This window comes from Crotalus tigris, unplaced genomic scaffold (assembly GCF_016545835.1).
Source record: "Crotalus tigris isolate CLP2741 ecotype Arizona unplaced genomic scaffold, ASM1654583v1 scf7180000024339.11422700, whole genome shotgun sequence".
In the NCBI taxonomy this organism is placed as follows: Eukaryota; Metazoa; Chordata; class Lepidosauria; order Squamata; family Viperidae; genus Crotalus; species Crotalus tigris.
Genome location: NW_024100509.1, coordinates 931,848 through 954,488, shown reverse-complemented (window position 1 = coordinate 954,488; position 22,641 = coordinate 931,848). Strand labels below are relative to the sequence as shown.

General features: G+C 38.5%; 1 protein-coding gene across 5 annotated transcripts in view; it reads right to left on the bottom strand.

Moving 5' to 3' along the window:
* LARP1B (La ribonucleoprotein 1B) overlaps window positions 1-22,641 on the bottom strand; it is a 50,957-nt gene that overhangs the window by 11,531 nt on the left and 16,785 nt on the right. For 3 of the 5 annotated variants that reach the window (XM_039325937.1, XM_039325935.1, XM_039325938.1), the window contains exons 6-14: window positions 22,421-22,564; window positions 21,275-21,443; window positions 20,611-20,755; window positions 18,963-19,137; window positions 11,232-11,401; window positions 10,193-10,567; window positions 8,613-8,727; window positions 1,460-1,671; window positions 1,050-1,156 (exon numbers count right to left, since the gene is read on the bottom strand). In XM_039325937.1, the coding sequence (XP_039181871.1) occupies window positions 1,050-1,156; window positions 1,460-1,671; window positions 8,613-8,727; window positions 10,193-10,567; window positions 11,232-11,401; window positions 18,963-19,137; window positions 20,611-20,755; window positions 21,275-21,443; window positions 22,421-22,564 (1,612 nt within the window). Of the gene's footprint in view, window positions 1-1,049; window positions 1,157-1,459; window positions 1,672-8,612; window positions 8,728-10,192; window positions 10,568-11,231; window positions 11,402-18,962; window positions 19,138-20,610; window positions 20,756-21,274; window positions 21,444-22,388; window positions 22,565-22,641 lie in introns of those variants that run through there. The other 2 variants (XM_039325936.1, XM_039325939.1) reach the window with 2 other exon arrangements.

Below are 22,641 nucleotides of genomic sequence, written 5' to 3'. Positions count from 1 at the left end.
GAAGTATATACTGAATTAGATTCTTGAATGCAATTATTATGTGGCCTTTGTGATACTGCATTAGCTCCAGACAACATGAAAAATGTTTAGTGACACTGACTGCAACTCAACTGCTACCCTCAAAACATCCAATTCCAATGAACTTGTAATGAAAGTCAACATCTATAAACATTTCATCACAAAATAGCAACATAACTATTTCATAACAAAACAGCTATGGTAGAAAGTTTTTAGTTATAGTTCACATTCTTCTTACATAATTTATAACTGCAAGCCATCATAATTTATCATTTTATGTTATTAATCTCAAATATAAATACTGGAGTTGTGGAAACTTATTTTTTACTTCGGCAATTTTTCTTATCAAGCGGGTGATGTACAGTTTTGTTAGTTTTACTTTAAAATTCCTTTACCTTAATAATTGATAAAAGTTGTGTAAAATGTACAGGGGCAGTGGGTGGGGTGAGTGTTTGCACTTACTTAAATGTGCAAATTAATTGAGGGATTTAACATCTATTTTTCTTCCATTTTTAAAAAATGTTCTAGGTGAACATAGCTTTCTTTTACAGTGTTTTGTGGAGTGCCCATGGGACATATAATATGTGATCAATGCAGGATATAATTAACCCTTTTTTGCTGTGAAAAGCATTTTAAAAATAAAAGTGATAAATAATAAAAAAGGAAAAAAGAACCAAAGAAACCTTATCTGTTTGTACACCTAATAGTGTAAGCTTTCACTCTTCTAAGGACACTTCAAATGAAGGGTGGAAAGGGAATTAACAAATGTCACATCTCATTTCTGCCAGCTTTACAACTGCCACAGATTAACTGGAATATAATGCCCAAATTTACTTCTAGCAATATCCATGGTTGAATCTTGAGTATATTTTTGAGTATATGTGGCTTTTAGGAAAGTCTCTAGCTCATCTTCCACTTTTCTTATTTTGAAAGTAATTTAATTACTTTTGAAAGTAATTAAATTAACTTCATCAGTGACTATAAAAACCCACACAAATTAAGACTATTAATACAATATAAATTATTTCTACCTTATGGAAGATGTTCTTGGTCTGTGATCCTTGGAATCCATTACCCAGCCAACATGACTTTCTAATGGAGGGTTGGTACTATGCCGTGTTTTTCTTTTCCTTCGTGTCTAAAATAAAATATAGCATTATATTTCCCTGGTGTGACTGGAGCCACTTTTCTGAAGAATCACAGTCTAATTAAAATCCAGTTTCATAAAATTTCACTTTACATATCATATGCATTATGAGGTCATAAAGTTGGTTGTGGCTGACTACTGAACTACTAGCCTTAACAGGAAGCTGACAATGCCTTTCAAAACAGATTTAGCAGCTTTGACCTAGCAAGGAATACAACGTGTTTCAAAAACTGCTCTCTGGTGGTAATAGCAATAATTTACTATGATCCAGAAATACATTTTGGTTTTGGTTACCCCAACATCAATAATTCTTGATTCTTTAACCACAGGATAGAATCTTGGTGTTTTGTTAGGATCTTGCAGTCTTGGGGTACGAGGTGTTTTAGGTGTTCTGGTAGGTTGAACTCGAGGAGATTCAGGAACAGCTGTTGGCAGTGAGCGAGCCATTGTTGTTGGAGGTATTTCCTGGACACCAAACAATTGACAAGCCAGCTCTTCAGTTACATCTAATCAGAAAAATTATGATTAATAGATATATAGTAAGTACTATTTTTTTATCTTACGTGGTCTCAATAGCACTGTATTGGAGCTATTTTTATTTATTCTCTTATTTTGCATATTTTTGTTATCCTTTATGTATTCAACTTTTTTTCCTTGCGTGTAATATATATCACCAGATACTGAAGTTTAAATTAAGTTTAGATTAAATTTAAAAAGAACAAAATGAAGGAGAATATTTATAACTCAGGGTTTAAGTGAGGGGTCCTTGGTGCTTTCTGAGCTTGCCTGTTTTCTTGCAGACGTTTCATTACCCTAACTAGGTAACACCATCAGTGCTAGTAAGGAGTGCTGTTTGCTGTCAGTTTATATTCTGGTGTCTTGCCTGTCTGGGTGGGTTGGGGTGGTCTTAAGAGATTCTTTGGTTGGGCTGTTTACTAATGGCTCTGTCAGAATCCAATTATATTTCATCTTTAATTATCAAACATAGAAACTCCCAATTCTGCCTTCTCTGGATTCTGCCATAAGAGGGAGAAAAGGGGGAGAGCAAAGGGGCTTTATGGCCCTCACTTCCTTCAGCACACTTCAAAGGACTGAATGTGTGTTTATTGTGGCCTCTAAGCTTTAACATATCAAAGAAGAGTAATTGCCTTTCATGTAGTTATCTGAAGTCTCCATCCAGACGGAAGAAGAAAGGGGATGGAATTGTGATACTTGAAACTATCACTGGAAGGGGGGTTGATTGGGTGGGACTACTGGGGAACCCCTTAAAACCTTGAATGGGAGAGCTTGAACCCCAAGTCCTGTCTAGCATGCCTGCAACCATTTTCTCTTAATAAAGGATTCCTGTTGGAAGAGCTATTCCAAGAGTTCTGTCTTCTTAAGATGCAAAGTGGGGTGGGTCCTTACATTAGAAAGGACTTGCAAAATTAATCCACCTGGAAGGTAGACCCTTGCCGGGGGATTTTGCAAAAATTTACCATGTCAGACAACGAAGCAAGAGAGGGAGAAAACTCCCTGGAAAGAGAGCCGCTGACCCAGTTGGAAACTTGCCAGATGTTGGGATCCGAGAGGCCAGATTTCTCAGAAGAAGAAGTGGTGGAGACACAGGACCACAAGCCTCGCTGGTCGATGGGCGTTGGAAAGAAAAGCGAGTGGGGAAAGGAATCAAGAAAAGTGACCCTGAGACGGGGGACCAAGCAACCAGAATGGAAGCAGGAGATGGAGAAATCCCTGCACGCAAGTGAAGAGGGAGGAAGCTGTATGCCGTACTCAGACTGGATCCTAGAGAGAGCTATTGACCTGATGAAGAGAACTCTCAGCTCCCTAGGAGAGGAGATTCCTGAGCCATACGCCCGCCCCAGTTCCTGGAGCCACAAAGGGAGAGACACCGAGGGGGACGTGGAACCTGCAACCCCAGGGACATTTACTGATCCAGGAGCTCCCACCCCTACCGGACCACAGATGGAAATCTGGACGGAAGACACTACCACCCACAATGGAGGCACCGATCCATTCCAAGACGTCCACCGTTGGAGGTGAAATTCAAAGGGGAGCCAACACGCTTTGGGTTTTTCCTAACCCAAGTCCTCAGCTACATGGAGGAATATGGGCAGGACATCCCCAGCGACAAAGCCCGCATCCGGATCGTGCAATCTGCCCTGGATGGACCAGCTGCAGATTGGGTGGTGAACCTGCATGACTCCAATGCCACAGAACTCAGTAACTTCAACCGTTTCATGTCCTCGTTGAGAAGACGGTTTGAAGACCCCCTGGCTGATCGCAAAGCCCGTGAAAGAATAACAACGATGAGGCAGGGCAAACGCCCAGTGGCTGATTATACACAAGAATTCCGAGCCATTGCCAGCAAACTGAATTGGCCAGAAGACATCCTCCTTGGCCGTTTCAAAGACGGACTAAACTATGATCTATATGATGCTTGCCTGCCCCGAGGAGACCCACATCGACTTGAGGAATGGTACGTCTTTGCAGAGGAAGCAGAGATCGACATATTGAAGAGGCATCGCCGAGGAAAACAATGGAGCCGCCCCCCGCCTGAGCTGACACACCAACCGGTGAAATCATCGGATACAGCAAAGAAGCAGATGGGGTGTTTCAAGTGCGGAAGAGAAGGGCATCGAGCTGTAGAATGCCGCTCAAAGGCCCCCCAGCACAACCCAGACAGATCCCCAATCAACAAAACCAGAGGGTATTCAGCTAAGCCAAAAGAAACAGCCATGAAAATGATGGAAATTGCAGAAAACCCCACCTCTGCTCACCAAGGGGAAAGAACTCCAGCCTACACCACAGGGACGGTGGATGCCTCAGAGGACAGCTCGGAAGGCGAACCCCTGGTAAGTGGACGCATCACACCCATCTTCAAAACAGTGACTATATTAATCCCCCCCATGCCCGAAGCTGTGAAGGTGAAAGCCTGAATAGACTCTGGCTGCACCCGCTGCCTCATTAGCCCAACACTAGTGGGGAATCTGGGCATCCCATCCAGGAGACGGGAACAACCAATCTCATTTGGCCAGCTAGATGGATCCATAGCAGGGGGGGTGCCAGCTACCCTAGCCACTCTGCCAATACACCTCTCCCTGGGCAACCATGAAGAGGACTTAACGTTTGTGGTGACCCAGGTATGGAATGCCCAATGATTCTAGGGATGGAATGGTTGAAAAAATGGAACCCCTGGGTAAATTGGAGGACGACAGAAATCAAATTCCCGAAGGGGGACCCTATGGACTTAAAACCCCAAGGGAGGCTACCAGAATCAAGAATAGAAAAAGCATCCATAGGAGAGGAAAAAAAGATTAACAGAAATACCAGAGGAATATAGGGACCTTGCTGAAGTCTTCAGTGAGGAGAGGGCGAATGAGCTTCCCCCCCACCGACCCACAGACTGTACCATTGAATTCAAGCCTGGGGCAAAACTCCCGAAACCCAGATTATACTCCATGAGCCCAAAGGAGAAGGAGGAAATGGAAAGATTTATAAAAAAAAAACTGGAGAGAGGTTTCATTGAACCAGCTAAGCCTAAAGTGGCTGCCCCGGTCCTTTTTAGAGAGAAGAAGGATGGCTCTTTACGTTTATGCGTGGAGTATAGGGCCCTGAACACAATCAGTGAAAGCAACCTATACCCGCTGCCCCTCATGAAAGACATGCTGTCACACCTATCGAAAGGGAAAAATTTTTCTAAACTAGACTTCAGGGAAGCTTACTATCGCGTGAGAATCAAGGAAGGGGACGAATGGAAGACTGCATTTAACTGCCCCATGGGGTGCTATCAATTCAAAGTCTTGCCATTTGGATTACAAGGGGGCCCTGCAGTCTTTATGCAATTAATCAATGACGTTCTAAGGGAGCACCTGTTTAAGGGGGTCCTTGTTTACTTGGAAGACATTCTTATCTTTACTGAAACAAAAGAAGAACACGTCAAACTTGTCAGAGCGGTTTTAAAGAAGCTGCGAGCCGCTCACCTATATGCCAAACTCTCAAAATGCGAATTCCACCAGGAAAGGATAGACTACCTAGGCTATCGCATATCCCCACAGGGCATTGAAAAGGACCCAGAGAAGGTCAGAGCAGTATTAGAATGGGCACCACCCCGCACAAGAAAGCAACTACAAAGTTTCCTGGGCTTTGCAAATTTTTACCGCCAATTCATCCCCTCATTTGCACAGATAGCCTTGCCCCTCACCAACTTACTAAAAACGAAGGGAACATCCTCAGTAAAACCTAGCCAGCCACTAATATGGACAATGGAGTGCCAAGCAGCGTTTGAGAGACTAAAGAGACTTTTTTCTGCCGAACCAGTACTAAGGCACCCAGATATGGACAAGCCCTTCATAATACAGGCAGATGCAAGTGATGTGGCAGTGGGGGCTGTGCTATTACAAGAAAATGATTATGCAGTATTGCAACCCTGTGCATATACATCTAAGAAACTCACGGAAACAGAACAGCGCTGGCCCGTATGGGAGAAGGAGGCTTATGGGATACGTTGGGCATTACTCACGTGGCGACAGTTCCTGGAAGGCAACAAAATCCCCTTCCAGGTGTGGACTGATCACAAAAATTTAGAAGACCTGAAAACTTCCAGGAAACTCAATCCCAAACAAGTCCGCTGGTCCCAGCATTTTCACCAATTCCAATTTAAGCTCAAACATTTACCAGGAAGAAAGAACTTCCTGGCAGATGCACTATCTCGCATGCCCCAATATAACAGCGCACGAACCACAGACTCTAGACCAATACTGGCAGAATCACAACTGGCAGCGCCAGTAACCACAAGAACCCAAGCCAAAATAAAACCACAACTGGACAGCCAAACTGGGATTGAATTCAGAAAAAGTTTGGAAACAGATGATTGGTTCCAGAAAAACAAACAGGTGTGCACAATGAGAGACGGATTGCCTTGGGTAGGGGAAAAGTTATATATACCAACAACTCAAAGACTAACTTTCATGCACCATTGCCATGACACAAAATCAGCAGGGCATTTTGGATTTGTAAAAACTTTACACTTAATTAAACGGCAATTTTGGTGGCCATCAATAAAAAAAGGACATAGAAAGTTATGTTGCCAGCTGCCCAACCTGTGCATCAGCAAAGAGGTTGCAAGGGAAATCGCCAGGGCTGTTACAACCAGTGGCAAGTCCCTCAGCCCCCTGGAGGGAAATAGCCATGGATTTTATAGTGGAATTGCCTGAAAGCAAGGGGAATACTGTTATCTGGACAGTCACGGACCTATTTTCCAAACAGGTGCACTTTATCCCTTGCCAAAAAATTCCCACTGCAAAGGCCTTAGCAAAACTTTTTATTCAGCACATTTACAGATTGCACGGGGCACCCCAACGCATCATCTCTGATAGGGGAGTGCAATTTACGTCTACATTTTGGAAGGAATTTTTATCCCTCTTAGGGACCACTCAGGGACTGACATCTAGCCATCACCCTCAGACAGATGGACAAGCGGAACGCTGCCAGTCGTTACTTGAGCAATATTTGAGATGTTTTTTAAATTTCCAACAGAGTGATTGGACGGACTTACTTCCTTTTGCAGAAGTTGCCTAAAATAATGCAGTCCACTCCAGCACAGGCTACACTCCTTTTCAAATAGCCAACGGCCAAAGTTTCAACCCTATGCCAGAGGTAACCCCAAAAGAACCAACGATCCCTTCACTGAAAGAATGGATGGAAAGCCTACAAAACACCTGGCCAATAGTCAGAAAATCACTAGATGAAGCTAGGCGGGCATACAAAGCACAAGCCGATAAAAAAAGGGTTGAGCCTACACCATTCATTATAGGAGAAATGGTGTACTTATCTACAAAATACCTAAAGTCCCTACAGCCTGTAAAAAACTTGGACCAAAATATATAGGACCTTTTCCAATTAAAAGGATCATAAATCCAGTAACAGTAGAATTAGAATTACCCAAAAACCTCAGGCAAATACACCCAGTTTTTCATTGCAGCTTGCTGAAAAGAGAGCATCAGTCACCTCTACGGCCAAAATCCCCCCCCCCACCACCTCCAATCATGGTGGAGGGGGAACAACACTTCGAAATAAAAGAGATCCTTGACTCTAGGAGATATCATGGAACAACTCAGTACCTAGTTGCCTGGAAACACCTCCCTGCCTCACAAAATGAGTGGGTCCATAAACGTCACGTCAGAGCCCCGAAGCTATTGAAGAAGTTTCACACAGAGTATCCTAACAAGCCTAACTAAATTCTTTACTTGTGTTTTCTTTCAGGTGGATCTCTCTTATTGTTAAGAGGGGCCGGATGTCAGAATCCAATTATATTTCATCTTTAATTATCAAACATAGAAACTCCCAATTCTGCCTTCTCTGGATTCTGCCATAAGAGGGAGAAAAGGGGGAGAGCAAAGGGGCTTTATGGCCCTCACTTCCTTCAGCACACTTCAAAGGACTGAATGTGTGTTTATTGTGGCCTCTAAGCTTTAACATATCAAAGAAGAGTAATTGCCTTTCATGTAGTTATCTGAAGTCTCCATCCAGACGGAAGAAGAAAGGGGATGGAATTGTGATACTTGAAACTATCACTGGAAGGGGGGTTGATTGGGTGGGACTACTGGGGAACCCCTTAAAACCTTGAATGGGAGAGCTTGAACCCCAAGTCCTGTCTAGCATGCCTGCAACCATTTTCTCTTAATAAAGGATTCCTGTTGGAAGAGCTATTCCAAGAGTTCTGTCTTCTTAAGATGCAAAGTGGGGTGGGTCCTTACAGGCTCTTTGGCAGTTTCTTGATTGGGGTATTGCTTACTTGATTGTTGTTCAAAAGTGATCTTGGAGTTAATCTATGCTGAACTGAGTACTGATAATGTTACCTAGTTAGGTTAATGAAATATCTGCAAGAAAACAAGCAAGCTCAGAGAACAAAGAACAAAACAGATAATGGAAACTACAAAAACCATACATTACTTCATATTTATGTTCTCTGATTATATACTGCCATGAAATATTGTATGTATCTGATGGAATGAAATTCAGCTTGTAAAAGTTTATGCCTTTTTATAAAAGTTACAGTTGGAAGATATTAGACTTCTGATTTTTTTGCTACCATAGATTAACATAGCTTACTTCCTACACTGTCTCAAAATGAAACACTGTTTTGTCTAGTAGCAATAGGCTTATGAAAAATTCTAATTCTTTTTAACAATTCGAAGTACTGAAAATCAAAACAAAGCTAATTGTTTTGTAAGAAATTATGAAATATTCCACCAAGAACCTTTCCACACAGATGTTCTAAATACATATATACAGAAAGCTCTTGTAATTGAACAGGATAAAAATCAGTTAGCAATATCTCAAACACCATGTTAATACTGGAGAAAAAATTAAAATTTTACCCATATTTTATCGTACCAAGTGTCATCTTAATAGTGTAACCTTTTTTTGTAATATCAGACATACACACCTTTTGAAGGACCAGGAGGATCATCCTGATTTGAATCCATTACATATTCAGGAGTAAGACTGTCAAACTCTTCTTTGCTGATAAGATGTAACTTCTTAAAATTTTCAACTTCCTGCTGAAATAGGTAAAACTTACTATAACAAGAATAGCCCATAGGAAAAATGCAAAATAAACAATACATTTAATGCTAATAATAATATTTAAAGAGTTTTCTACAAAATAAATTTAAAATATGAAATAATTATTCCACCCAGCAAGAGAGAACTGAAATATTACAGTGCTCGTAATGAGTGAAGTTTTCAGTTTTTCCAAATTCATATCCTATGTCCTCAATATAAAACCACTGTCATCAAGAAAATAACTCAAATTGGAGGATTAAGAGAATAGCTTAGACAAAAGCCTGACCCTCCTAATTATCCAAGAAAAAAAGCAATGTTACAAAGTTCTTGTCTCCCATCTTATCCTAGCTCTGAAATAATTATATATTTGGATAAACAATATCTATTACTACCAATGATCTAGTTCAGGGCTTTTCAACCTTTTCACCGATTGTACCACTTTTAGAATATGGCAATATTCAAGTACCACCAGTCGCCTAACAAGGTGTCAAAAACTTGACAACCAAAAAAGAAAAAAACTCTGGAAAAAAGAGATAAAGTACAGGTAGTCCTCTATCATCCCCTTTAATAACATCTCTTCCCCTACCCCCTTTCATATCATCTCTTCCCCCACCCCCTTTAATATTTCTTCCCTCACCCCCTTTAATATTATCTCTTCCCCCACCCCGTTTAATATCATCTCTTCCCCCACTCCCTTTAATATCATCTCTTCCCCCACCCCCTTTAATATCATTTCTTCTCTCCCCTTCAGCAGGACCCAGGCAATGCCTCTCGCAGCTCCAGCTGAATCTCTGCCTGAAGACTGTGAGAGGCTGCCTGCTACCCCCAATCAGCTGGAGCTGTGCATGCTGATCCTGGATTCTCCACAGGACCCAGGCAGGCAATGCCTCGTGCAGCTCCAGCTGAATCTCTGCCTGAAGTCTGGGTGAGGCCGCCTGCCCTCCCCAATCAGCTGGAGCTGCGAACTTTGATCCTGGGCTCTCAGTAGGACCCAGGCAACGTGCAGTTCCAGCTAACTTTCCTACAAGCCTGTGCGGCACTGCTGCTGCTTCACCTCATCCAGTTTTACACTTTTTTTTACATTTTTTTTGCAGTGCTGTTCAACCTGTCGTATGCGTACTACCTGCCAGGTGCTAATGTACCACTAGTGGTACGCGTACCACTGGTTGAAAATCCCTGATCTAGTTAATATATCATTTGTGACTATTTTGGGGGAAAAGCTTTACTATGAATTTTCAAAGCTCTGTTTTAGTTCTCCAGTCAGTTTCAAGAGACAATTATCATTTTTTATTTTGAATTTTTATTACTTTGATTTTGAAACAGCTTCCTTCCCAGTCTTCACTTATGACTAGAATTTGTTACAGATTTTTCAAATATATTTTCATGCACTGTGCTGAAAAGTTGTGTCAATAGCCATATTTATTAAATTATATTATATTCATTGTTCAAACTCATAATTACCTTCATAACAATACAATCATTTTCACCTTGCTCCATCCACAAATCCTGTTCGTAGTAGTATAATCCATCATTAATAACTTTGGCAAGTTCTGATGTAATTTTTGCACGTGACACATGGTTGCCAGTTCGATCTCCTCCAGGATGTTTTCTCATATATGGTGGGGTCTGTGTCACAATCAAAATCTTGTTTAAGTCTTGATCATCAATTTCATAATCTGAATCACTTTCTGACCATTCTGTGAATGTATTCTTCCTGCCTTCTATTTGTTCCATCTCTTCATCAAACAAAAAATCAAGTTCTTCCTGTTCTTGTTCTTCAGAAGACAATGGTGGTGGTTGTTGATTTGTCAATTCCTCATGTGCAGACACAGATTCCTGAAAAAGGCAAAAATTATTTATTATTCTTGCAAAAATAAAAATATTTACATGGAGAGATAATAGATCATTTAACAGCAGAAATAGCAATTTTAGCATTCATGCTTAATAAAATAGAACAGAATGTACAAATCAATGTATTTAATGGGCTTAAATATGTCAATATTATGGCCAATATATTCTACAAATTATTTTCCTCCTTTCCCAAAATTGCATTCACATATGATGTGCAGCTACCATCTTAAGATGTGTTTCATTCCTTTCTAAGAAGCAAAGAATTGACAGACCCCAACTGTTATCCACAGAAGCAATTAAACACAGTTCTTTTTACAGTCTATTCAAAGAAGAATACCAGCAATGAATGATCAGGCTGGGTATAAGTGGGTACATATGCATATAACTCATTATATCACGCTGTTTTCTAATTCTCTTATGTAATGTCTTTTTCTTAAATCCTTAAATAAGTATCTCATACCATACTTAAGTGGTATCTTAGATATGGTAACGAGGCAACCATAATAAGTTAGCTATATAGACAAAATTTCATAAATAACTTATCTGGGACTCGTGTCTAAATATGACTTATTTTCTCTAGACTTGCTCCACATTCACAGGAGGGATTTTTTAAAAATACAAACATTAAAATTAACATTTTAAGCATTACCTTTGGCTTAACTAAGGAGGGACGATGTCGTTTTTTAACTTCTATCCAAGGTTCAGAGTCCAAATCCGGGAGGCTTGTAGATAATCCTTTGGATATTACTTCAAGATTGCTTGTTTCAATGCTTTTCTTAGTATTTAGACTTCCTATTCTTGGAGAACTTGGTGCAGATTCTAAAATGAAAAAATATTTTTCTGTGCATGGAAAAATCAGCCCATTTTTTGTTATCAATCTATTTATTAATAAAAATGTATATATTTTTTGTTCTTTCTACTGACTATAAACTTGGTGTAAAAATATCTTAAACTTCAAAGAGATATATGATGATTGTATAGATTCAGTTTTAATTTTTTTATATGCAACAAATAATGGCACCAAGGATAAAACAAAATGAAGTTTTCTCCTTTATATCTCACAACAACGATACAATCCAAACTGACATACTGAATGTTATATAGTCATGCAGATTATATTCTAGCCCGGAGCATGTTTCAAATAGCGTGTTGTGGAAATATAAAATCACTACCCAAATAAACCAGTACTTTGTATACAATATTTGTTCCAGCTAGCTGAAAAAGGCACACAATAATCTTGAACTCTGTATCTCCATTAAACAACCAAGATTTTTTTATTTTATTTTTTAATTCACATTTTAAAAATCCTATCTGTGCTGGTATTCTTTCTTACCCTATCAGGATTTGGGCTTTGTAAACATTAATATCACCCTCGCCATTAATATCCCATCCTGGACTATGTGGACAGAGCCAAATATATGGCCTCTTCAACAGTGAGGGTGGAAGTGGGGGGTATTATGGACAGAATTATAGGCATAGTTAATTAATTTCAATTAATTAATCATGCCTACATACAGCCTCAATTTCAACCACAAAGATACTGACCCCATTGAATTCCTCACCAATCTTGAATTCATTCTAAAAACACACAACCTAGACCAGCAGTAGACAACCTTGGCTCTTTTATGACTCCTGGATTCAACTCCCAGAATTCCTGAGCCAGCTGTGCTGGCTCAGGAATTCTGGGAGTTGAAGTCCAGGAGTCATAAAAGAACCAAGGTTGCCTACCCCTGACCTAGACCAAGAAACACAAGAAGATATCAGACAAAGAATCATTCCCAATGTGCAACACAACAGACAAAATGAAACACTCAGCCAAAAGGAGAAGAGAGCATGATAGACACTGAAACAAGATGAAAGTATTGTCATTCTACCGGCAGACAAAAGCAGACTGACGGTAGTAATGGACAAAGCTGACTACATCCGTAAAGCTGAAAACCATCTCAGTGATACTAACATCTACTAAGTAATCCACAGGGATCCTACAAAACACACCCTAAGAAAAATGGGAAAAGGAAAACAGCTAACACTAGAGAGAAAGCACATGCAATCACTAGATTCCTCCACACGCAGGTTCTACGGACTCCTCAAAATACACAAGAATGGGATCCCCTTATGCCCAATTGTGACTTTACCTGGAACACCTACATACAAACTAGCAAAATCCCTGCAGAGGAAATTCAGACACTTGGTCAATGACTCAACCCGCTCAATAAACTCCCCAGAACAATTTCTCCAATGTATCACACACACCAAGATCAACAAGGAAGAAATTATGGTCTCCTTTGATGTCACCATCCTCTTCACCACGATTGACATCGACCTGGCTAAACAAACCATACAACAGTGATGGGATCTCTCATATCAGGCCTCATAGCAGAAGCAATCATGCAAAGACTTGAATCCACAGCTCTACCACCATCCAACCAAAATTCTGGACACATTACGTCGATGACAGCTTCATCAACATCAAACATTCCCAAATTGAAGAAACACACCACCTACTTAACAACATATTCCCTGGGATCAAATTTACACATGAAGAGGAAACAAACAACAGACTCCCATTCCTTGACATCGACATAAGGAGACTGGACAATGGAGAACTGGAAAACTGCGTCTACCACAAACCTACGCACACAGACCAGATCCTCAGCTTCGCAAGCATCGCACACAAAAGAAGCTATGTCCAGACCCTCTTCAGAAGGGCCAGGACACACTGCAGGACCACAGCACTAAGAAAAGCAGAAGAAAAATGGCTGCTTGATGTCTTTCTCCATAATGGCTATCCCAAAAACTTTGTATTCTGACACACAGCATCCAAACCACCATACACCACACAGCTGACTGCCACACAAAAACGAACCCTACCATATACAATAGGGGTGTCAAAAATGACAGCCAGAATTCTCCAATCCCTAGGAATAATGATAACCAACAAACCCACAGCCACACTCCACCAGGAATTATCTAAAACCAAAAGACAAAGAAGGGTGAAAGAAGCAATGTCATCTACAAAATCAACTGTAATGATTGCAACCACTTCTACGTGGGACAAACATCATGTCAGTTAAAAACCAGGATCCATGAACACCAGCTAGCAGTCAAATGCCACAATCCCAAATCCCTAATCGCTACCCACATTGGCACCAAATAACACCAGTTCAATTGGAGCAACACTAAAATCATCAGCCATGCTACCACCCGCCATGCTCATGAGTTCATTGAAGCCTGGCACTCCACAAGCAATTCCACATCAACAGACACATTGATCTACAACCGGCACATGAACCCCTCAGAATTCAAATCAATCGAACAGCCATCTGGAGACAGCACCAACCCTCAATCCTCTCCCCCCCCCCAGCAGTTCACCTTCCAATGACCCTGAATTGACATAATCTCCCCATCATAAGACCCATTACCAGCCTCCCACTGATAACTCCTGACCCACTAATTCACACACCCTCCAATGATCCTTACCTTAAGTACCTCCCCATCACAAGCATCTTTCTGATGACTCATACCTAACCCATCACAAGGCCCTCACTTGACATTCCCACATCTGAAGCTCTTATATACGTAGAACACTGACATCCACTAAACACCGTTGAAGATGTTATCTAGTCTGGTAACGAAACATTCAAAAACCAACCCTCAAGCTCAGAGAAAAAAACTTCACCCTCATTAATTTCAATTCTTAAAACTTTCCATCCTGTAAAAATTAGGCCCACTTTTGGCACTAGCAATACGCGTATTTTATGTCTTTCCTTCAACATGTTGCAAAAAATACTGGTGCACCTGTTGAGACAATGTATATTCCTGGCTTAAACCAAACATTTTGAAATACAGAATGCTGCTATTAAGAATTGCAGTATTTTTTTAATTGAAAATGTTATAAAGTTTTTACAATAAAATACCTCCCCCCCTCCCACCCCCCATAACCCTCCCCTCTCCTTCCCAGAGCTGAATACAGGGTTAAACAAAACAAAACAAAACCCTACAAATTAAATGAGCATCAATCAACTATACCTACATCCAAAAAATTAAAAATACTTTAACTCCAATACAACAAATCCAACCATAGCCGCATTAAACTATAAATTATTCAAAAGCTAAATAATATTTTCTAATCCCATATTTATTCTGTACAAAATTAACCCATCTTTTCTACACAGAGTTATATCTCTCTTGTGAATGGTCTTTCAGATAAGCCGAAATTTTTGCCATTTCTGATAAATAAGAAACTTTAAGAAACCATTCCTCTAGAGTAGGCAAGGAATCTTTCTTCCAATATTGCCCAACCAATAACCTTGCCGCCGTAATAAAGTTCAACATTAAAATAATCTCTTTGCCGTCATAATCTACAATATTAGCAAAAATAATTGTGGTGTAAATTTTATCCTTCTATTAAAAATCTTCTGAATGTTCCACCAAATCTTAATCCAAAAAGCCTTTATATTTCTACATGACCACCAAATATGATAGTACGTTGCATCCAAACAACCACATCTCCAACATTTGGGCTGTACATTCGGATACATACGAGACAACTTTTGTGGATCAAGGTGCCACCTATAAAACATTTTATAAAAATTTTCTCGTAAATTTTGAGCTTGGGTGAACTTAACATTCCTCACCCAAATTATCTCCCATGTGTCTAATAAAATCGCCTCTTCAAAATTTTGAGCCCATTTAACCATACAATCTTTAACTAATTCTGTTTCTGAATCCAATTCCACTAAACCATTATAAACTCTTTTTATATGAGTTTGACTTTGATCTTTAATTTGTTTCATCAAATTCATATCTTCCGTAGTAAAACCCACTTTTTGATCTATACTCCATCTTTCTAATAATTGCCTATACTGGAACCAAGAATAAATAATATTTTCTTGCGTTAATTCCTCTATAGATTTTAACTGCCAATTATTCCCTTCCAACTTGAGCAATTGTTTATAAGAAATCCTATCCATTTTCACTCCTTTCCTTATCCCCTCTATTGCATGCCCAGGAATTCCCCACAACGGTATTCTAAAATTTAATCTATAATATTTCTTCCAGACACGCAATAAAGCAATTCTTAAAACATGAGACTTAAAAACCCTATCCACCTTTTTATTATAAATTAAATACGCGTGCCATCCAAATAATAAATCCCATCCCTCCAAAGAAAGTATATTTGAATTTGTTAAGTTAACCCAATCACTAATCAACGTTAAGACCACCGCAAAGAATTGCAGTATTAATTCATTTGAAAATATTCTTTCTCTCGATTGCCCATTTTTCTAGCACATACAACAAGTCACCTCTTGCCATTATTCTCAGGCTATACAACACATTCTTTCAAAAATAGCATGTGGCCATCAAATGTCCAGTCTTCAAAAATCTATAAAGCATCCTCTTTTCACAGTTAAATGATTGGAATCTAATATTTTGTAATTTTAATCTATATGAGATTTTAAACATCAGATTAAAAGGGTGGGATATAAATCATATTTTCATAAACAATGCACAAAGGCAGTATCTTGCAGTACATCAATGATCTTATCTGAAATGGAATGCTAAATACGTCAGACCCAAGTAATACTAGGCTGAGAGACCACCAGGAAATCTCAAAACTATAGACTAAACTCCAAAGTTCAAAAATATCCTCAAATATTTCGATGGCAAACCATTTCATTATTGTTGTCAATATAATGGATGGGTGTTCCTTCATAATCACTGAATTTGAGCTAAGGTATTTAACTTACACAAACTACACAGAACAAGGTTCGGCAATTTTTTGTCAGTCAGAAACAGGGATTTTCTGGGATTTCCCCCCTCCCCCCCCCGCTAGCCTAAGGAGCCTTGGAATTAAGTTTGGAACAGAAATGGGAAGTTCTGAAGGGCAATCAATTTCAAATTCATCCCAAGCCATCACTCTGATGAACCACTAATTCTTACAGTACTGTTTAATGCCTATGTCTATTTAACCATGTAGTGTAGTTATAGTGTTATTATTTATTCTTATTAATTTCTTCGCTCCCCCCTCTTATTGGTTTTTATGATGATGATGATAATTCTGTTGCTTTGCGTGTACACTGAATGCTTCTGTACTAGAGACAAATTCTATGTGTCTCCAGTACAGTCAAATCATACTTGGCCAAATAAAGTTCAGTTCAGTTCAATTTAATTCAATTCAATACAATTCAATATTCCTCTTTGAAACTTTGCCTAAGCAGCTGTTATTCTCCCTATGATTCAATTCGATGCAAAACAGATACTATGCAATATTATTGGGAAAACAGCTAAGAAAGAATACAAAGCAGATATTCAAGATTTTTCTGACAATGATGTTTCCTGAGTGAGCTCCTGTCCTCATCTCAGCTTCTGCCAACCTAGCAGTTTGAAAGCATACAAATGCAAGTAGACAAATGGATACCACTTTGGTGGGAAAGTAGCAGCACTATAACGTCATGCTGGCCACATGACCGTGAAAATATCTTTGGACAGCACTGGGTCAATGGCCTTGAAATGAAGATGAGAACTGCACTCTATAGATGGCAATGACTAGCAGAGTAAAATCTGCAAAGAGTCCTTTACAAAGACAAGGAAACTGAAGGCTCCTTAGCACTGAGATGCCTTTATTAAAATGATAAGATGAGATGACTCTGTTTTGTTGAGGCCCTAATGCTCAACACAATTTAGCTTTTCTTACTTGAGCTGTTGCTATAAAAACCCTCCATCCATCCAAGAAGTGTGCTGCGAGGAATAAGTTTCACATATTAGAATCTAGGGGTGCATCATGAAAACAGTATCTCTGCTCCTGATCCCTTCTCGTTTTACTTCATCCTTTATGATATTGTCAAGATTTTTTGTTATTCTTTCTGGATGGGTTTGGCTTTTTTATATAAAGTGTTATCCCAAAGATGCTTTTTTTCACAAGGCAACTGGATTTTATTGACACAAACTGAGCAATGTGGTATATGCAGTATAATGCAGTGAATCATGTACAGATCTGTACATTGGGGAAACAAAACAGCAACTTCATAAATGTATGGCACAACATAGCAGAACAAACCCACCAGGACCAGATTCATCTGCATTTAAAAGACAAAGACACTCTTTTGAAGACAGCAACGTTCACATTTTGGACAGAGAGAATCAATGGTTTGAAAGAGGGGTCAAAGAGGCCATCTATGTAAAAACTGAACAGCCCTCTCTCAACAGAGGGGGAGGGATATGACATCATCTATCTCCAGTCTAGAATACAGTGCTTTCAACAGTTCCAAGAAAGCTCCACACACATTTGCACCACTTAGGTGACCCTGAGGACACAGATAAGCCTCCAGGTAGCACTAACAACTCACTAAAAGAATGCAAATGAGCAGCTGTCTGCAAGGAGTATAAATTTTTCCATTCCCCACCATCCAGTCAGAGCTGAAGAAGCTTCTGGATGAGAAGCGAAACGTCTTCAAAGAAAAAACAAGAAAATCCAGTTGCTTCATTAAAAAGCAACCTAGAACTAAGGAGAAACTTCCTGACAGTGAGAACAATTAATCAGTGGAACAGCTTGCCTCCAGAAGCAGTAAATGCTCCAACACTGGAAGTTTTTAAGAAGAGACTGGACAGCCATTTGTCCGAAATGGTGTAGGGTTTCCTGCCCGAGCAGGGGGTTGGACTAGATGACCTCCAAGGTCTCTTCCAACTTTACTACTATTACTATTATTACTAAGAATCTCCATAGACATTGTAGAAGAGATTGTTTTTTATGATGTGTCTGATTGTTAAGTACTCAGCACCTTTAAAAGTAGGTGGCATACAAATAGATAATTCAGTTTATAATTATGCTCAGAAACTAACTAAAAGAATGCTGTAGCTGGAGCAATTGCTTTAGTGTAACTAGATATCTATGAAGAAGAAATCCAGTGTTTTCTTTCTTTTTTGCTATCCTAAGTCTGCCCCAAAGCTCATACAATAACTCCCTGTACATCACCAATACTTAAAGAGGCCTTAAGAGTCATCAATCAAAACTCTAGCTGAGACAATGTACAATTGAAAATATGCTTATTTTCCTCTTAAAGTCAAGGATAATTGCACAGAGGAAAGTTTTCAGAAAGTTAGAAGTTTCTGATTGATACCATGATTTCTTTTATATAGACACTGCCTCTTGTATATAAATATAAAAGGCAAGAGAGTATAGCTTTCAAGTTTAGTTATATTTTTTACTTTTTATTTCTTCAAGAATAGAAGTGGGAAAAAATAATGGAAGTAAATTGGAAACTGAAGCAGTAATGGCCAATATTAGTTTATAAATAGCCATTTGCATAAAAATGGGATATCTGTGTCTTTATAAATACAGAGCCTTAAAATACAATTTGAAGAAGTAAAATTACCTTACCTGTATGTGAATCAAAAATCTGCCCTGGTATGAACTCTGGGCAGTTAATAAGCTGAGAAAAGTCTGTATGTGTAAGACTACGTGGAGAGGGTCCTGGAATTGGCCATTTTTCTGGTTCTATCCTTTTCCTCATCTTCTGATCCACTATTTCTATTTCAGTACTATCCTTTAAGGCCTGTATCATACAAATAAACATATTAATTAACCTGCATGTAAATAAAATGCAATGATGCTTAATACTAGAACCTTACCTTTTATTACACAAAGATTAGGTTAAAATACAAGTTGCTTACTTTCTTTTTAGAGACAAATATTTACAAAACAAAGAATGATCTTTTCATGATGGTTTTTGTTTTCACTTCTCCAGATGATGTGATTTTCTGAATTTTGCAAAAATCTGTTAAACAAATTTCCATTTGTAAACAGCTGGTTTTTCCCTGAACTATAAGCAATATTTGATGTATAGTTTGGTGAATTCCTTTTTTAAATGAAATATGTAATTGTCTCACTCCTGATTTCTACAGGTAATCTTTGATCATTATCTGTATATGAGTATATATGAGTTATGACAGCTGGTCCATCTTTCTTCTCAAGAAGCCTCTTTCCAGGTTTTCTACACTAAAATAATACTTGCTAAAAGCAGTTAAAATGTTTAGGTTATATGAGCATATATGAGTTATGACAGCAATTAGGACTGGGATTGCCATCATTAAATTATATGCCATCATTAAATTGTATGGCATTGTCACATGACAATTTAGGCAGTCCTGGTTGCTGACATTGCCCAAGATGTGCAGGTTGTTAAATGGGAAGCCCAAGGAAGGAGAACTTGGATGTATGCATGTGAGCACAGAGAGGCCCAGAGAAGGAGAACTGAATTCGCCTGTAGGCAGGCCCAGGGAAGATGCAATTGGGTGCACACATATAAGAACAGGGAAATACAGAGAAGGACAACTTAGGTGTGATGTGAGAGCACAAGGAAGGAGGGATGGCATGGTGCTTGGGAAGGTCAGAATGAGAACTTAATAGAGTGACTACTAATCTTTCTTGCTGGCTTCCCCACTGACTTTGCTTGGGGGAAGTTGGCAGGCAAGGACATCAATAGTGATCAAGTAACTGTGGAATTTTGCAATCATAGTAAGTGTGAGTTAGTTGCCAAACTGCAATCGTATAATTGTGGGGTCACTGCAAAGGTTAGAACTTTGAGGATCAGTTGTTAAGTAGCCCTTGTTCACCACCATCAGAACTTTGAATGGATATTGAATGAGTAGTCAGTAAAAGAGAGCTACCCGGATAATGAAAATATGATCTTCTATAACAAGCAATCAATATATTTTAATAGTATTCGATCTCTTTTTTTTATTTTCCCTTGGTATGTTGGACACGTTAGGCTTGAATTTTCTTGAGCAAGATTTTATTTTTAAATTTATATGCCATCCATCTCGCTCATATATTTTTTATAAAAATATGAAGTATAAATTCATTGTTAATAGAAAATAATTGTTTTAATCATTAATTCAATCCATGTATTTTAAATGCAAATTGCAATTTCAGAAACCATCCAAATTAAAAAAAATGCTTTGTTAAGATGTCTTTTAAAGGCGCAAATGTAATATATATTTCTTACTATTTAGAAATATTGATTTACCTCTAATATTAAGTTAACATTTGTAGTGAGAGCCTGCACCCGGTGGAAGCTTGCAATCAAAGATATAGGCAAGAATCCTTGCTGGTCCATCTTCCTTCTCAAGAAGAAGTCTCTTTCCAGGTTTTCTACACTGAAATAATATTCACTAAAAAACAGTTAAAAATGTTTAGATTAGCATAAAATATAAGTTTGGGGAGCCCTTGCCTCTGACAGCTGATCCATAGGACTTTCTTCAGTATTAGTTTTTTGGTATGATTGGGCTTTTAGATTTTTTTCTATTTTTATTGAATTATAATATCCATGCATAAAAATATTCTGATTTTTTGCAGTTCAAATACAATATAGTAACTAACCATCAAAACCTCTTTAGTAAATTATCTTATATCATGATAATTTCACAATTACAAAGTGTTATAGACATATGAATTTGTGATACTGTAATACATAAGGTAAAGCATACTAAAATTGCAGAACTAGTTTTGTAGCATGAAGAGTGTCAGGATTCATCTTTCTTAAAAATTCATAGTGAAAATGCTTAATGTGAGTAAAAGAACAAGCACTGATTTCCAGTGATACATTAAAAAGCCAAGATTTTCAAAGACAGTTTAGTTAAAGTCTGGCTTCCTCACCCCTCTGTTGCACATACATTAAGCAATCTACTTACATTTGGCGTTTAATGTATTCTTTAAGCAATGTTTCATCCACAGAGTACATCTGAACTCCTGTTCCATCATCGTAATAATACATCATATTAGTGCTAAGATCTGGCTGAAATGGCGGATCAGTCCTTTCACTATATTGTTCTCGGTAGCCACATGAATAGTCATGGTTCACTTAAAGATTAGCAGAAGAAAAAAGTAGATTAAGTAAAAGTGCCCTTGAATGCTTTTATTGATTGATTGATTCAACACGAGAAAAAAAATCACAGGGCAAAACATCTGTATAGTATAAATAATTTATTTCTTTCTATTTCTGGTTGCTAAGAGTTAACAATGACATGTCATTGTCAACATACATACATACATACATACATACATACATTTCCAACTATTCCTCTTATTCTCAGAGGGCAAGGATTAATGGCTTAGATTCTTTCACTAGCTTCCTTAAATGTATACGACTCAGTTCAGTTTCATCATGTGGCTATTTAAGAGGGGAGGAACCAAGATTTCTGAACATAGAAAAAGTGGGACGTTGAATGCTTTTGTATATCAATAATCATTCCTATTTTTTGTTCTATTATATTATCTAGCTCTGAAGCTCTTTACAAAAGATCAGTATGACTCTCTAAGGGAGGGATATCATTTTATACCCAACTTCATTCCTAGAGAAGTTTTTCATACTATTATTAGTCTAGTATCCAATATGTTTTAATTGATTTACTGTTGATGTGTTCTTGGCTTTTATATCTCTCCTCAAATGAAATGTTACAAAGTCTTTTTCAGATTCGATATCAAAACCTGGGCAAATGTACAATGTTGCAAATTAGACATTCTGATAAATAAAATAGATTAAGATGAGAATTTAGAGTAAACTCTGCTAAATCACACTCACAAATTTCGAATTTCCTATAATGTCCTACTAAGCAACAGATTATAATTGCTTGTTACACATGAATCAAGCACTCTGTTCACAAATTAAAACTCTAAGCTCATTTCAAATTGTTATTCATTATTACAGTTTATACAATTAATTCATGTAACAAGCCATGAGTTGGCATTATATTATAAGCAACCCATGTAACTATGGCTAGTTTTGCAATTTAATATGTTCAATACCATTCTTTCTTAATTATTTTCTATTTCCATACTTCGTGGATTTCCTCTTCCACGTCCTCTTCCTCTTCCCTTGCCTCTCCCTCGTCCTCTGTAAAATCCTCTAACACTGCCACCTTCGCTTCTCACACTCGAAACTTCATCATGATCTTCTCGCTTTTCCCTATCCCTTCGCCAGCCTTTTGGAAACAGAAGAATAAAATTCTGCAGTTACACAACTGAAGTTTCCATAGTCAGACATCAACTACATATGCAA